A 17,278-nucleotide genomic window follows, 5' to 3' on the forward strand; every position below is an offset into this window, starting at 1 on the left:
AGACCCTGAGTTCAATCTCCAGCCCCACCAAAAGGGAAAAAAAAATCAAGAATCAATAAATGGGATAGATTCCAAGTAAAAAGTTTCTTCTCAGCAAAAGAAACAATCTGTGAAGTGAATAGAGAGCCTACATCTTGGGAGCAAATCTTTACCCCTCACACATCAGATAGAGCATTAATCTCTAGGGTATATAAAGAACTCAAAAAGCTAAACACCAAAAAAATAATAATAATAATTACCCACTCAATAAATGGGCCAAGGACCTGAACAGACACTTCTCAGATGATATACAATAAATCAACAAATATATGAAAAAAAATGTTCATCATTGCTAGCAATTAGAGAAATGCAAATCAAAACTATCTAAAATTTCATCTCCCTCCAGTCAGAATGGCAGCTATTATGAATAAAAACAACAATAAGTGTTGGCGAGGATGTGGAGGAAAAGGTACACTCATACACTGCTGGTGGAACTGTAAATTGGTGTAGCCAATATGGAAAGCAGTATGGAGATTTCTTGGAAAATTGGGAATGAAACCACCATTTGATTCAGCTATCCCTCTCCTTGCTCTATACCCAAAGAACTTAAAAACAGCATACTACAGGGACACAGCCACATCAATGTTCATAGCAGCACAATTCACAGTAGCTAAACTGTAGAACCAACCTAGATGCCTTTCAATAGATAAATGGATAATAAAAAAAGTAGCATATATACACAATGAAATATTACTCAGCAATAAGAGAATAAAATCATGCCATTTGCAGGTAAATGGATGGAGTTAAAGAAGATAATGCCAAGTGAAGTTAGCCAATCCTAAAAAAACCAAATGCCGAATGTTTTCTCTGATATAAGGAGGCTGATTCATAGTGGGGTACGGAGGGGGAACATGGGAGGAATAGACAAACTCTAGATAGGGCAAAAGGGTGGGAGGGAAAGGGAGGGGGTATAGGGTTGAAATGATGGTAGAATGTGATGGACATATTATCCAAACTACACGTATGAAGACACGAATTGGTGTGAATATACTTTGTATACAACCAGAGATATGAAAAATTGTGCTTTATATGTGTAATAAGTACTGTTAATGCATTCTGCTGCATATATAAGTAAAAAAAATAATTAAAAAAAGAAAATCCCTCCATTATACTCATGCCCAAACAAGATCATAATAGGTCAGATGTAGATGATAGCTTTTGGGGGGTTGGGGAGTGGTACTGCGGACTAAACCTAGGTGTACCCTACCTCCCAATGAGCTACATTCCCAAGTCTTTTTTATTTTATTTTTGAGACAGAGTTTCACTAAGTTGGAATTACAGGTGTGCACCATCACATCCAGCTGTGAGGGTTTTTTAAAACTAGAGTGACAAGTAACTTCTGAGAATAAGCAGATATCAAGAGGAGTTTCCTGACAAAGTGATCACAAAGAGCTATTTCCAAAAAGTCAATAGAGAACTTCACAAGGACTCCTACATACAGACTGGATATGTCAGCTCCTGAGAAAGGTCAAAGGCTATCCATGCAGGAAAAATGCTAAATTCCAGAAAGCACCAAATATCAAATCCATTAAGATTAGGGCTAAGTGCAGCAGGGAAAGAATAACAAGAAAACACAAGACACAAAGCCTGGAAAGGATATTTAAAGGTTCTACTCCTTGTACTATATAACAAATCAAAACTTAAAAAAAAAAAAAAAAAAGCTTCACTGCAAATGACATCTAGCCTACTCATACTTCCAAGAGATGGTCATTCAATAGTTTTTCAAGGCCCTCTCCATTTTCAGGAAGCAATTACTGCTAAAATCTATTTGTTTTTACTGAATATAAGTATGTCCTTTGTAAAGTTTCATATCAATTCAAATCCTCTTCCCAATTATTCTTTTCCATAAATACAGAAAGCACACATCTCTCTGAATACCTGGCTAAGACTACCTCAAAAAGATTAAGTTTTGCAATTAGTAACAGATCCTCAAGCATAAATTTGCCATTATGCTAATCAACAATACAATTATAACAATGGTTCTTTCCTCAAAAAGAGAGAGAGAGAGAGAGAGAAATGCAATCTTCTGAGAAAGTGAATCTCAAACTTCAACATACTTCAAAACCACCCGGAGGGCTATTAAAGAACAGAGTGCAGGGCTCAACTATCTCTGTTTCTTGATTCAGTGGCATTCAGGGCCCTGAGAATCTTTATTCCTAATAAGTTCCTAGGTGATGTTATTGACAGTTAGTAGGCAGAAACCAGGGACGCTGCTAAAAATTCTTCAGTGTCCAGAATAGTTCCCAGAACAAAGAACTGTCAAACCAAAAGTATTGATAACACCAAGGCTGAGAAACAATGGTGAAGACCATGAAACCAAGGGTTCTAAGAATGAGGCTGAAGGTAATTAGGAAAGTCTTCATGGAGAAGTACTCTTTGAGATGGGCCTTGAAAACAGTCAGAATCTAAATAAGAAAGGCAGAAGGAGACCACTCCAGACAGGGAAGTGAGTAAACTAAAAGAAGGAAGCTTAAATACTCTGTATTCATGGTGCCTCAAAGAGACTAGTGTGAGGGAAAGGAAATGGAACCTGAAGGATAAAAGATAAGACCAGATGGTAATGCTTAGGGAATTTAAACATCAGGCAAAATAATTCAATTCTGGACACCAAATTTCAAGACTGCTAACAAAACAGAATCCAAGATAGCAAAACACTAATGAAAGTAAAAAAAAGACTTCAAATGTCAGCTAAGCAAGAGAGCTAAATCCAGGCAAAAGATGTCAATAAGGGCTGGAGTTGTGACTCAGTGATAGAGTGCTTGCCTAGCACACATAAGGCACTGGGTTCAATCCTTGGCACCACATAAAAATAAATAGATAAATGAAGTTATTATTAAAAATTTTCCTTTAAAAAAGAAAGATGTCAATGAAAATGACATTTCTTAAATTTTAAAGAAGGTTGCATAGGAAGGAAAACTTCAACCTTGGGAATCAGGTTGAAGCAAAAAATCTCAGCCAGAACCAGAACATAGTGACATCTCACATTATCATAGACAAAAGTCCAGAGGACCTAATTTAAAACTAGATTCTTACTTAAAAGCCTCCTGCCATTATGCACCTTTACAAAAAGGATGGTGGAATGTGATAGACATCATTATCCAAAGTCCATGTATGAAGACACAAATTGGTATCAACATACTTTATATACAACCAGAGATATGAAAAATTGTGCTGTATATGTGCAATAAGAATTGTAATGCATTCCACTGTCATTTATTTTTTTAAAAAATCAATAAAATTATTTTTAAAAAATGGAAAACACCAACGCTAAGAAAAACAAAGGCAACAATAAGAAACAATGTTAATAGAATGTGAAAGTGAATTTAAAGTAAGTACACTTGGAATTCTCAGCAAACTAAAGAAAAAAAAATCCTTTAAAAAGAACAAGAGGGCTGGGATTGTGGCTCAGCAGTAGAGTGCTCACCTAGCATGTACGAGGCCCTGGGTTCGATCCTCAGCACCACATAAAAATACATAAATAAAATAAAGGTATTGTTTCCAACTACAATGAAAAAAAAAACTTTAAAAAAAGAACAAGAAGGCTGGGGATGTGGCTCAAATGGTAACGAGCTCGCCTGACATGCATGCGGCCCGGGTTCGATCCTCAACACCACATACAAACAAAGATGTTGTGTCCGCCGAAAACTGAAAAATAAATATTAAAAAAAAATTTTCTCTCTCTCTCTCTCTCTCTTAAAAAAAAAGAATAAGAAACTATGAAAGAAAAAGCAAACAAAAAAATTAACAAATGAAAATGAAAGAGAACCAATAAGAAATCCAGAAAATTAAAAAATATGAAAACTGAAATTTAAAACATCAGGGAATGGGCCAAGAGCGGTGACACATGATGGTAGACCCAGTGACTCAAGAAGCTGAGGCAGAAGGATAGTAAGTTCAAGGGCAGCCTCAGCAATTTATCAAGGCCCTAAACAACTTACTCATAACCTGTTGCAATATAAAAAATAAAAAAAGGGCTGGGGATGTAACTCAGTAGTAAAGAACCCCAGGGTTCAATCCTGAATACTAAAAAGAACACTAAAAATAAAATATAAGGGGCTGGCCCGGGTTGCACTGGCCTGTATCCCAGCAACTTGGAAGGTAAGAGGAGAATCACAAAGTTCAAGATCAGACTCAGCAATTTAGTGAGACCTTATCTCAAAATAAAAAAATAAAAAGGAATGGGAATGTGGCTCCCTTGGGTTCAATCCTAGTACCAAAATAAAAATAAATAAAACATCAGAGAATGGGGCAAGAACAGAGGCACACACCTGTAATATAAGGCAAGAGGGTCAGAAGTTCTAGAACAGCCCAGACAACCTAGCAAGACCCTTTCTCAAAACAAAACAAATTTTTAAATAGGGTGAAGGTGGGAATGTTGCACAGCACTACAGCAGCCCTTTATCCTCCCCCATAGAAAAAAACATGATGGAACTACATCTAACATAGGGGTTAAATTCTAAACCAGTGCATATGGATAAATTTCCTGTAGTCATAATAACTTTGTATCAAATAACATGTTATGTTTTCCCATAAAGCTCATGTGTTAGACAATGCTGCAATGTTCAGAGGTGGAATTATTGTACTGTGGGAGTTGTAATTTCATCAGTGGATTAATCCATTTGATGGATTCATAATTTGAATAAACTATGGTGGTGATTGTAAGCAGATGGGGTGTTACTGAAGGAAATAGGTTGCTGAGGGCATGGTCTTGGGGACAATTATTTGTCCCTGGCCACTTCCTGGCTCTCTCCTTCTTCCCCCACAAGCTAAACAGCTTTTCTCTGCAACGCCCCTCTGCCATGATGCTCTGTCTCACCTCAGGCCCAAAGCAATGGAGTTGGCCAACCATGGACCAAGACCTCTGAGACTTTTCCTCCTCTAAGTTTTCTCATCAGGTACTTTCATCACAGAGATGAAAAGGTGATTAACACAAATACATATAATCAGAGAAAAAGAGCCAAAATCACTTTTATAACAAACCTACCCTCATAATAATGAACCTACTCCTGTGATAGTAACATTAATCTATTCATGAAGGCTCTGCCTCTTAAAGGGCCCACTTCTCAACACTATTGCACTGGAGATTAAGTTTTCAAGACATGAATTTTGGGGGTGATATATTCAAACTACAGCAACCTACAACTGACAATTTCTTTAGTTAACTTCCTTTCTTGTATCTCAACCCTTACTTTTCATTTTAATTCCCCTCTTCTAGAAGCAATGTGAGAGTCTGTTCAATTTTTTCTGATTCAACAAATATTTACTAAATGCCTATTTATGAGCCAGGACTGCTCAAGGCATTAGGGATACAGTGGGACAAAAATGAAAATTCCTAACATCCCAAAGTTTACATCCTAATATTTTTGTCTAAAATGTCTGTTTCATTTTTTAATAATTTAGCTAGGAAAAAGCTACTTGCTAGCAACTTCTCTCAGGACCTCTATTATTACTATTAGAAAGTACTAAATCAATCTATCATTCTCTGTGAATAATTGGTTTTTTATTCTAGTTAATTTTTAAAAGTCTGGTCATTTATCTTCAAATATTGCCTCTCTATTCTCCTTATTACCCCCTACACAAAAATAAAAATTTCTGTTAACATTAACCTCTCTTATATTTTTTTATCTTTTTCTCTTTGTATAATAATGAATAATTTCTCTCTAGTCTACATTCAGAATTCAATAATACCCTCCTCATCTGTTAGGTCCTCAGTTTTTAACTTTAATGAATTTTTACTAGAAGTATTATTTTACAGTTCTTTTCAAATATGTCTGGTCTTTTTCATGTTTGTTTATTTTTATTTTATTTATTTATTTAGTTTATGATACTGGAGATTGAACCCAGGGTGCTCAACCACTGACCTGCATCCCAGCCTTTTTTATTTTTTATTTTGAGACAGGGTCTCGCTAAGTTGTTTAGGGCCTTGCTAAATTGCTAAGGCTGACCTCAAACTTGTGATCTTCCTGCCTCAGCCAACCCAGTTTCTAGGATTACAGGTATGTGACACCATGCCTGGCTACAGTTATGAATTCTTAATCCAGACACCTCCCTCAATCTATTCAGAGTCCAATCTAAGATGGATAGACTTCCTGGTCATCTCTCTGTAAATATTTTATAGTTCTGGTTTCACTTTGAGGGTTCTTGCTTTATGGAAATAAGGACTGCATTTCCCACTCCCTGATGTACCACCTTGTCTCTCTTATCCCTAGGTAGCCATTAGAACCCACATGTCTCTGAGTTAAGAATGTCTTCCTGGGGATTGGTTGTGGATCAGTGGTAGAGTGCTTGCCCGGCACATGTGAGGCACTGGATTCGATTCTCAGCACCATATAAAAATAAAGAAATACAATAAAAGTTTAAAAAAAATAAAAAAGAATGTCTCCCTTACTTTATGTATTAGCTTGGGTTGCCATAATAAGAAACCACAGACTACTGGGGATATAGCTCTGTTGGCAGAGTTCTTGCCTCACATGCATAAAGCCCTGGGTTCAATCCCCAGCACTGCCAAAAAAAAAAAAAAAAAACACAGACTGAGAAGCTTAAACCACAGGAATTTATCTCTCACAGTTCTGGAGGCTGGTAATCCCAGATCAAGATGTCACTCTGTTTGATCCCCCAGTGATATCCAGCTTCATGCTGTGAACTCACATGGTAAGAAGGGAAGAGAACACAAGCTCACTGGAATCTCTTCTTATAAGGTCACTAATTCTATCATGAAGACCCTACTCTATTCTCTTATCTAAACCTAACATGTTAGTCAGCCTTGTGTCCCTAGGACCAAAATAACCTATAAGAATAACTTAGAGAAGGAAAAGTTTATTTGGGGCCCACAACGCATGATCAACAGACTCCATTGCTATGGGCCTGAGGTGAGGCAGAAGAACATCATGGTAGAGGAGTGTGTCAGAAGAAAGCTGCTCACTTCATGACAAGTAAAAGCAGAGAAACAGAGAACCTGAGGAACTATGGACAAAATATATAATTCCCCCAAGGACACCTCAAGTGACCATTACCTACTTGCCTATAGTTAACCATCCAGTAGTTCATTCAAATTATTAATCCATCATGTGAATTAATCCACTGACTGGGTGATAGTTCTCATAATCTCATCAATTCACCTCCTGCATTAACATAGAAGCTTTTGGAGAACACCACACTTCCAAACCATAACACCTAATTACCTCCAAAAGGGTCTATCTCCAAATACTACCACTTTAGAAATGAAGGCTTCAATGTATAGATTTGGAGTGAGGGTAGAGTCAAATTCACCTCATATCCATTATGAACAGAAGTGAGTCTATGTACTCACTCCTTATAGCACTGCCATGAAACGCAGTAAACACTCAGGAAAAAAAAATGTCAGCTAGTAATGTAGACCCATTTAATTTAACCTTCATAGCCACCAGAAAAGGTGAGAACCAGTGTTGTCCCGTTTTGAAGGTGAGGAAGCTGGGACTTAAACAAGATTTGCCCAAATTACCAGAGTTCAGAGGTGCTAATATAAGACTCAAATTCAGGTATGACTACTTGTGTAAATTAGCTGGGCTGTTAGAGGATGGGTGGCTATTCCACTAGGAACAACAAAACCATCAACAACTGCCCCTATATCTTCCACTTTTCTAAAGCATCAGCTCTAGTTTACTGTTCTAGTTTGTTAATTCTTTTCCATTTTAGCCCTTAGGGGATTGTCCTAGCTATACTCCTAATGGGATGTTTATTATATTTGATGAGCATTTCCAACCTTTTGTACTATTAAGGTTTTTTCAGGTTATCTAGTTTACAATATTCTAGCTTTCATCACACAGGGTTTTCATATCTCTTGTGGCTTTCTTCCAGATATTCTATACTTCTGTGTTACTATGAATGGAATATTTTTTCTCTTATATTTTCTAATAACTTATTTCCAGTGCTTTGGAAAATGATTTCTTGTCAATTACTCTGGTCGCCCTAGGGTCTAAGTCTATGCAAAAGTGCAAGTCTTCTAGCTAGACTCAGGTTCCTCAGTTTCCTAGTAGATGTTAGCTCTGAAATTTTTATGCCTATTATTCCAAGTATATGGATCAGTTTGCAATTCAGGCTCTTGACCTATTTCTACTAGATTCTTAGGACTGTGGTTGTGGCTCAGTGGTAAAGCACTTGCCTGGCATGTGTGAGGCACTGAGTTCAATTTTCAGCACTACATATAATTAAATAAAGGTCCATCAACAACTTTTAAAAAGTATTTTAAAAAATAAAAAACTAGATTAATAATTTATAATAAAATATTATGCAATAAAAATAAGGCAGATCTATAGGTAGCTACCGAGAACAATCTCCAAAATATATTAATGTAAAAAACATAAATGAAAATGGAGATCCACACACATGCTGATACAAAGATGGAAAATATTTAGAAGAATACACACTAAAAATCTTGTTTCAGTCCATGCCACTCAGTGAAGAATTGAGGGGCACACCTAAGAAGATTTACTTTTCGATGTATATCCTTTATTCCTATTTAAAATTATCATATAAAACTAATATGTACTTAAAACATAAATATTTCTAGTGTAAAATATTTTTCACTTAAAACTATAGTTATCCCTCAGTATCCATGGGAAATTGGCTCCAGGACATGGGAGAATACCAAAATTCACAGACAGTTCAAGTCTCTTATATAAAATGGCATAGGTAATAGCTGTATAAAACCTATAGACATCCTCCTGTAAACTTTAAATCATCTCTAGATTACTCATGATACCTAATACAATGTAAATACTTGCTGCATTGTATTGTTTATGAAATAATGACAAGGAGTAAGTCTCTACATATTCAGCACAGACACAAATTTCTTTTATGGTACAGAGAATCACAGACATAATTTTTTTCTCCGAATATTTCTGATTCACAGTTGATGGAATCTGCAGATGAAGAACCTGCAAATACAGAGGGACAATTTAAAATTTAAAAGTAGTGTTTTTAGATTCAAAGCTAGGAGGGGCTCCAGCACACAATCCTCCCTCTTTCACACTACTATCTGTAAAGGAAAATAAGGAAATAGTCATTTCATAACACTTAGGCTCATGAAGATTCTAGCCCATACGAAAACCCTGGCAGTCAGGGCTAAAAGGAGAAGGCCCAGGCAGAGTATTTTTCCCCCAGTCTTCTTATAAGTAAAGGGAGAAATAAGAGAATATATTAGCACTGTATCCAAACTCTCAAAAAAAACGAACTCTCGCTTCAGCTCCTGAGTTTCTCTGACCTTGCTGTAAAACTAAATCTACAACTGGCATCTTTGAGATTATAGGAAATAATCCTATTCGCACTAACTCTGCAACCGGTGACCTCATTCCCCAGGCACAGGGAATAACTGCCTTATTCTAGCCTGTCCAACTCATCAGACAACTTCCAAAACCTGGGGCACTAGCTGCCTTGTTTTTAACCCTCCTGCTTCAGAATCTAGCATTAAAGAAAAGCATATCGTCTCTCAAATAACCACCATTTCCTTTTTATTTGAAAGTTAACATTTTTAAACATAGGAATCATATATAATCCCACTGCCCTGTTCAATATATATAAAAACTGTTAGAATTATAAATTTGCATACTTTATTGTATTACATTTTTACACTTGTCAACTATTTTGACAAAAAACAAATGAACTATGACGTCTGTCAGCCAACTGACCACAGGAATTGACTCGGCTGCTCTAATGGGCTAGCAAGATGTTCTTCACCTTTCTCCTCCTTCATGAACTATCAAAGTTTAATACTCAGTCTAAGAAGAACATCATTCTCCTCTCAGTAATATAGCAAATATTTTTCTATGTTTATCACAGTTTTTACAACTTATTATTAATCATTCCATAAAACTTCATATTTTACATCTGTAATATATATTAAATCATTCCTCTATATATACATATGATTTAATATATATTAACTCAGGACATGAGATAGGGAGAGATGTGAGGTTATTAGGTTTTTAAATATATCCTGAATATATTTAATATATATTAAATCATATGTATATATACATATACATATATATATATGTGTGTGTGTGTGTTTGTGTGTGTGTGTGTGTGTGTGTGTGTGTGTATATATATTCCCAGATACTGGGAATTGAACCCAGGGATGATCTACAACTGAGCTACATCCCCAGCCAGCCCTTTTTATTTTTTTACTTTGATACAGGGTCTTCTTAAGTTGGGGAGGCTGGCCTCAAACTTCTGATTTTCCTTCCTCAGCCTCCCAGGTGACTAGGATTACAGGGTTGCACCACCGTGCCTGGCTCAAAAAGTATCTTTAATTATTTTGTGGAGGAAAATAAAGTTTGGTACTTAAAAAAATGATGATTTACCTTTGTTTAATAAAAATTTTTTAAAAAAGGAATTCCTTGGTCAAAGGCATTTTATACAAGTTGAACCACAGACTGTGTAGGAATCCTACTTGGCCCTGCCCAAATTCTTACCGATATAAGCAAAATATTGCAACCCAAAAACTCTGTACCAAGCCTGTTGCTACTCAGATGAAAAAGGAGCCCATTAAGTTCTATGAGCCCTGAGCTAAGAAAAAAAGCAAATACAACTCTTCATGTATTTAAGGACCCATATCTACAGCATGACCCCACCACCCTGTCTTCCTTTAATTAGACCTAAGGGCAGTCAACCGGTAGAATACTAGCACCCCAGCAAGTGTCCTTGAAAGAAAAGCTATGCCAAAATGAGATGTATATAAAGTATAATGACAAACCAAATCAATCAGCAACTAACTTAAGGGAGAGAAACGTGAATCATATAAACAAGACTGAATCACATGACTGGTGGGCAAAAGTAGAAAAAAAAAAAAAAAAAAAAGAAAAGCAGAATACTTAAAATGGCTCTGCTCTATACTGTCCAAATTCCTAAAGCTAAAGCAGTAAAAGAACCTGCTTATTAAATTGCATTTGATCCTGAACAAATTAACTCTGAGGGCCCAATTTCTGCTATTCATAGAAAACCAAGTTGTATGGCTTTGCTGGTTTTTCATAGTACTAGAATGCACATTTTTTTTTTTTGTTTGTTTGATTGATTTTGGGTACTGAGAATTGAACCCAGGGGTGATTTACTACTGGGCTACATCCCCATCCCTTTTTTTTTTTTTTTTTTTTTTTTGAGATAGAATCTTGCCAAATTATTGAGGCTGGCCTCCAACCTGCCTCAGCCTCCTGAGTAGCTAGAATTACAGGAGTGTGCCACCACACCTGGCTAGGTTGCACATAGGACAGCTATTTTTACATCTTTATTTTTGCATGTATCCTCAGAGGTAAAGGAAAAAGTTGTGTATATGAGGAACCACTAGAAGTCTAACTGGTTTAAACTGCAAGAGTGTATATAGAAAATGGCAGGTGTTGAGGAGAAATCTAAGATAACTAGGGAAAAAAGCAATCTAAGGAATATAAAGATCAAGGCTTTATCCTGAAGGGTTTTGTTTTGTTGTGGTTTTGTTTTATTTTGTTTTTGTATTGGGGATTGAATCCAGGGGCATCTACCTCTGAGATGCATTCCCAGCCCATTCTATTTTATTTTTAGACAGGGTCTTGCTAAACTGCTGAATGAGAATGGCCTCAAAATGTCTAACCTCTTGCCTCAGCCTTACTAGTCGCTGGGATTACAGACATGCTCCACCATGTCTGGCTATGATAAGGGATATTAACCAGATTTACATTTCAGAAAAATGACTCAAGCTACAGTCTATAGAACAAACCGGTGGGAGGCAAAGTCATAGGGCTCTTGCAGAATTGCAGGTGAGGAAGGATGGTAGCCTGGGAAGTGATAACTAGAAGATGAACCTGAAGAAAGATGACATTCTTGGCAGGGAAGTCAAAGATTGAGTAAGCTGGGCAAATCCACCAGGATTTAAGACTGATATCTCCCTAAACTGGAGATGCCCTGAATACTAGCTACCCCACGCTCCTAGATAAGGTACAACATAAAGCGTGCAAGGAAGAAAAAGATGCAGGGGAGACAGTCTTGAATGCAAAGCTTCTCCTCTAAGACTTCCTTGTCCTAGCAAGTAACAAACAAGTTGCCTTAAAATTCTAATGGGAAGGAGATCTTCTCAAAACATCAAACTCAGGGCCTCCTGCATGGTAGGCATGCTCTCTATCACTGATCTACAACCCCAGTACTAGGGACTGCAATTTATTCTAACTTATAGTACTTACTGATGGACTCTTTTTTTTTCTTCTTTTTTTTTCTTCTTTTTTTTTTTTTTTTTGCCACATCTCCAGTTCTTTTTATTTTTTATTCTGAGACAGTGGCAGAACACACACTTAGCACTACACAAGGTGCTGGGTTTAATACAGAGTGCAAGCAAATAGGAGTGCACACGCGCGCACATGCTCACACACACACAAATATATGCCTTCTGTCCTTAATAAGGACATTTACAATACACTTCATTTCCACATGCTCTAATGTTTTTTTAATATTTATTTATTTATTTTTGTTTTCGGTGGACACAACATCTTTGTTTGTATGTGGTGCTGAGGATCGAACACGGGCCTCACGCATGCCAGGCGAACGCGCTACCACTTGAGCCACATCCCCAGCCCCTTAATATTCTTCATTTTAACACAAAAATTTGAATATTACCAATCCAACTAAACTTGAGTTTTTTCCAAACACTGTCAGCCAAAAATACTGTTGGGCATAGTGGCACACATCTCTATCCCAATGACTTGGGAGGTTGAGACAGAAAAACTACAAGTTCAAAACCAGCCTCAACAACTTACCAAAACACTGTTTTACTTCGAAATAAAAAATTTAAAAGGCTGGGGATGAAGGCTGGGGTTGTGGCTCAGTGGTAGAGCACTTGCCTAGCATGTATGAGGCACTGGGTTCGATCCTCAGCACCACATAAAAAAAAATAAACAAAGTATATTGTATCCTTCTATAAAAATATTTTTTCAAGAAAGACTGGAGATGTAGCTCAGTGGTAAAGTACCCCTGCACTCGATCCCCAGTTTAAAAAAATAAATAAATAAAGTCTAAACAAAAACCACCTCCCTGTTCTGAATTGTCACAGCAGTTTATATGCTCACCCTGTTTTCCATCTTACATCAAAATCTTAACTCCTACCTGAGCAAAAGCTCTTTAAAGGACAAGACTTATCTTTTTCATTCATATTATTTCTCCAAAACTCCTTGAGTATAATTTTGGTAAGGGATCCCTGACATAATTGCCACAAATACCTCTTTGCAACAAGACTTTCTTGGGTAACCAAACCCAATAATTCCCTCACATACTTAGAAATCTGTGTGCCTCAATTCAGTAGCCAAGCCATGGAATCAACCCAGGTGCCTTCAACAGATGAACAGGTTTTTTAAAAATATGGTGTGTATATATATATATATATATATATATACACACACACACACACACACACACACACACACAATGGAGAATTACATGGCCATAAAGTAGAAGGAAAGTATGGCATTTGTCAGGAAATGAATGGAACTGGAGACTATCATGCTATGCGAAATAACCCCAACCCAGAAAGTCAAAGATCCAGTGTTTTCTCTGATATGTGGAAGCTAATCCAAAATAGGAAAAATGAAAACAGAAAGGTGGGGGAAGGGAAATTCCATCAAAATAGAACAAGGATTAGTGGAGTAGAAGAAAGAGTAAAGGGGGAAGGATGAGGGATAGAATAAGGGAAGAACAGTGGAATGAATCTGACCTAACTTTACTAGATACATACATCAACATATCACAGTGAATCTCACCATCATATATATCCACAAGACACTGATTTTTTAAAAATATCTATAAGTAAATAGCAGAAATATCAGTAGAGTAGAGGGAAGGGAACAGGGAGAGAAGACGGGAGAATAAGGGAAAGAATTCATAATAAGTACTAGTGACAGAGCAGATTATATATTCCACATTTTTATAATTTTGTCCAAATGAATACTAATGTTTAAAAAAAAAGAAAGAAATCTGTGTCCCTCATGTATAAAATTGGTTGATGAACTCTTAGGATAATAAATTTTGAGTAGCCAATACTACAGCTAAAATATACACTTGTGGGCTGGGGTTGTAGCTCAGTGGTAGAGCACTTGCCTTGCATGCACAAGGCCCTGGGTTCGATCCTCAGCACCATATAAAAATATGTAAATAAAAACAAAGATATTGTGTCCATCTATAACTAAAAAAAAATTTAAAAAATAAAAATAAATAAAATATACACTCGTAATCAACTTTTTACTTCCATATTTCTTAAGGATCAGCAGATTATCTGTGCCCAGTGTTAGAATGCTGGGATAGAGTCACAGTGACTCGGGAGGCTGAAGCAGGAGAATTTCAAGTCCAAAATTAGCCTCAGCAACTTAATGAGGCCTAAGCAAACTTAATGATATACATCTCAAAAAATAAAAAGGGGATCTGGGGTTGTGGCTCAATGGTAGGGCACTTGCCTAGCACTAGTGAGGCACTGGGTTTGTCCCTGGCACCACATAAAAAATAAAAATAAAACAAATACAATAAAGGTATTGTGTACATCTACAACTATAAATAAATTAATTAATTAAAAAGGGCTGGGGGGAACAACAGCCACAACATCAGGAGCAGGAGCGGCAGCGGCGGTGGCAGCGGCCTCCCCCACTCCTATCCCCACAGTCGCTGCCCCGTCCCTGGGGGCGGGAGGAGGGGGCGGTGGCAGCCACGGCAGCAGAGGCGGCTGGACCAAACAGGTCACCTGCAGGTATTTTATGCATGGGGTTTGTAAGGAAGGAGATAACTGTCGCTACTCGCATGACCTCTCTGACAGTCCGTATGGTATAGTGTGCAAGTATTTTCAACGTGGGTACTGTATTTATGGAGACCGCTGCAGATATGAACATAGCAAGCCATTGAAACAGGAAGAAGCGACTGCTACAGATCTAATTGCAAAACCTTCCCTTGCTGCTTCCTCAAGTCTCTCATCTGTGGTTGGACCGCTTGTCAAAATGAATGCAGGCGAAGCTGAGTCAAGAAATTCAAACTATCCAACAGTAGGAGCAGGTTCAGAGGACTGGGTGAATGCCATTGAGTTTGTTCCTGGGCAGCCCTACTGTGGATGTACTGCCCCTTCCTGCACTGAAGCACCCCTGCAGGGCTCAGTGACCAAGGAAGAATCAGAGAAAGAGCAAACTGCAGTGGAAACTAAGAAGCAGCTTTGCCCTTATGCTGCAGTGGGAGAGTGCCGCTATGGGGAGAACTGTGTGTATCTCCACGGAGACTCCTGTGACATGTGTGGGCTGCAAGTCCTCCACCCGATGGATGCAGCCCAGAGGTCACAGCACATCAAATCTTGCATTGAGGCCCACGAGAAGGACATGGAGCTGTCTTTTTCTGTGCAGCGCAGCAAGGACATGGTGTGTGGGATCTGCATGGAGGTGGTCTATGAGAAAGCCAACCCCAGCGAGCGCCGCTTTGGGATCCTCTCCAACTGCAACCACACCTACTGTCTCAAGTGTATTCGCAAGTGGAGGAGTGCTAAGCAATTTGAGAGCAAGATCATAAAGTCCTGCCCAGAATGCCGGATCACATCTAACTTTGTCATTCCAAGTGAGTACTGGGTGGAAGAGAAAGAAGAGAAGCAGAAACTCATTCAGAAATACAAGGAGGCAATGAGCAACAAGGCGTGCAGGTATTTTGATGAAGGACGTGGGAGCTGTCCATTTGGAGGGAACTGTTTTTACAAGCATGAGTACCCTGATGGCCGTAGAGAGGAGCCACAGAGACAGAAAGTGGGAACATCAAGCAGATACCGGGCCCAACGAAGGAACCACTTCTGGGAACTCATTGAGGAAAGAGAGAACAGCAACCCCTTTGACAACGATGAAGAGGAGGTTGTCACCTTTGAGCTGGGCGAGATGTTGCTTATACTGTTGGCTGCAGGTGGGGACGACGAGCTGACAGACTCTGAGAACGAGTGGGACTTGTTTCACGATGAGCTGGAAGATTTTTATGACTTGGACCTATAGTAGCTTTGAGTGGCACGGGAACTGGTCTGTGAGCCTCAGACAGTAGCTGTCCCCTGTGCCGCGTGGCAGTGCGTGTTGCTCTCCTAGGCAGGCCTCTCCACTCCAGGTGCTGTCGTGATCACTTACCCAGGGCCTGCTGCTCCCCTCCCCTTTCCCCAAGGAGTATCTGTTTTCTCTGTTACAAAAATAAATCTTAAAGTTAGTTTTTTTGTAACATGAATTTAACTGTCAGACAGTTAGGGTAGGTTTGTTGTGTCATCTGTTTTCAGCCAGGTTGTATCTATGGACTTTCTGCACTATTTCCAGGACCCCAGGTTCAGGAGCAAAAGCACCAGCCGTGCTTTGGGGTCCAAGAATAGGGGTGACGGGTGAAGGCACCTAAGCTGGCTGGCAAGTAGCCTTCTGCAGACGTAGGAGGTGGGTCTTTGAGGTTTCTGGTAAAATGTGCACATCTGTGTTTTTGTATCAGTTCCCTCCCCTATAATCTACTCCCACATTCTCTTGTCCTGTGGTTTTGGTCTCTTGTTTAATTGCACATAAGGAGTACTACTGGGTAAAGAGAACCAGGTGTGAATGTATTGACTTTAGCATGCTAGGAACATTTGAAAGAACACACATGAAAGATAAGTGGCACACCATCAGTGCAGGATTGGCAGTTGACTCCCAAGGGCTTGGTGTGAGCATGAGCTTCCTGTCCCTGCATAGATACAGTATTTTTAGCCTTAGTGGACAAACTTGGTTCAGCCTCATGTGGCGGGTAGATCTTAAAGGGCAAAGCAGTGTGTTGGAGATAGTTGCTATAGCAGCGCTAGCTCTGTCTATATGCTAGAAGAATGGGGTCAGCCATAGTGGATAAATGACTGGTTATCCCATGTATCAACACAGACTGGGTCTTGGATGCACAGTTTTATTTAATGTTTCTTGGTGTAGCCTTTCCAGTCCAGGCACTTTTGGAAAAACTTTTGTCCTCTGTTTGAGGGGTTCTGTTGTCAGGTTTTTGTGTTTGTTTTTGTGGGTATTGCCTCTTTCCACCCCTGAGCTTTGCAGGTAGATGGAAGTCATTCAAAACTATGTTCTAAGGTGTTTATTGTAGTGGAGTGATTGATTTGCGGTAATAAGTCACACTTTTTTTTCCACTAAAGGGGAGGATGTGGTAATCCATAAGACAAGCTGAAGTTAAGTTGTTAGAAGAATTCCTTGATGGGAAAGTTTACCTTTGCATTTTGTTGCTTTGTTTCCTGAAAATA

General features: G+C 38.5%; 2 protein-coding genes across 8 annotated transcripts in view; one reads left to right on the forward strand and one right to left on the reverse strand.

Moving 5' to 3' along the window:
- Unc13b (unc-13 homolog B) overlaps window positions 1-17,278 on the reverse strand; it is a 221,979-nt gene that overhangs the window by 166,289 nt on the left and 38,412 nt on the right. The gene's annotated exons all lie outside the window — the stretch shown is intronic.
- On the forward strand, window positions 14,719-16,192 carry LOC143390860 (E3 ubiquitin-protein ligase makorin-1-like). Of its 2 annotated transcripts, XM_076843312.1 has the most exons (2): window positions 14,719-15,612; window positions 15,680-16,040. In XM_076843312.1, the coding sequence occupies exons 1-2, from the start codon at window positions 14,775-14,777 to the stop codon at window positions 15,961-15,963; spliced, it is 1,122 nt and encodes a 373-aa protein (XP_076699427.1). In that variant the 5' UTR covers window positions 14,719-14,774; the 3' UTR covers window positions 15,964-16,040. The 2 variants fall into 2 exon arrangements, with proteins under 2 accessions (XP_076699427.1, XP_076699425.1); XM_076843310.1 differs by having other exon boundaries at window positions 14,723-16,192.

The sequence above is a fragment of the Callospermophilus lateralis genome, chromosome 2 (assembly GCF_048772815.1).
Source record: "Callospermophilus lateralis isolate mCalLat2 chromosome 2, mCalLat2.hap1, whole genome shotgun sequence".
Taxonomy (NCBI): domain Eukaryota; kingdom Metazoa; phylum Chordata; class Mammalia; order Rodentia; family Sciuridae; genus Callospermophilus; species Callospermophilus lateralis.

Bases quoted from the DNA above. Each gene is read 5' to 3' on its own strand.
- LOC143390860 (XM_076843310.1), top strand. From the start codon at position 14,775: ATGCATGGGGTTTGTAAGGAAGGAGATAACTGTCGCTACTCGCATGAC.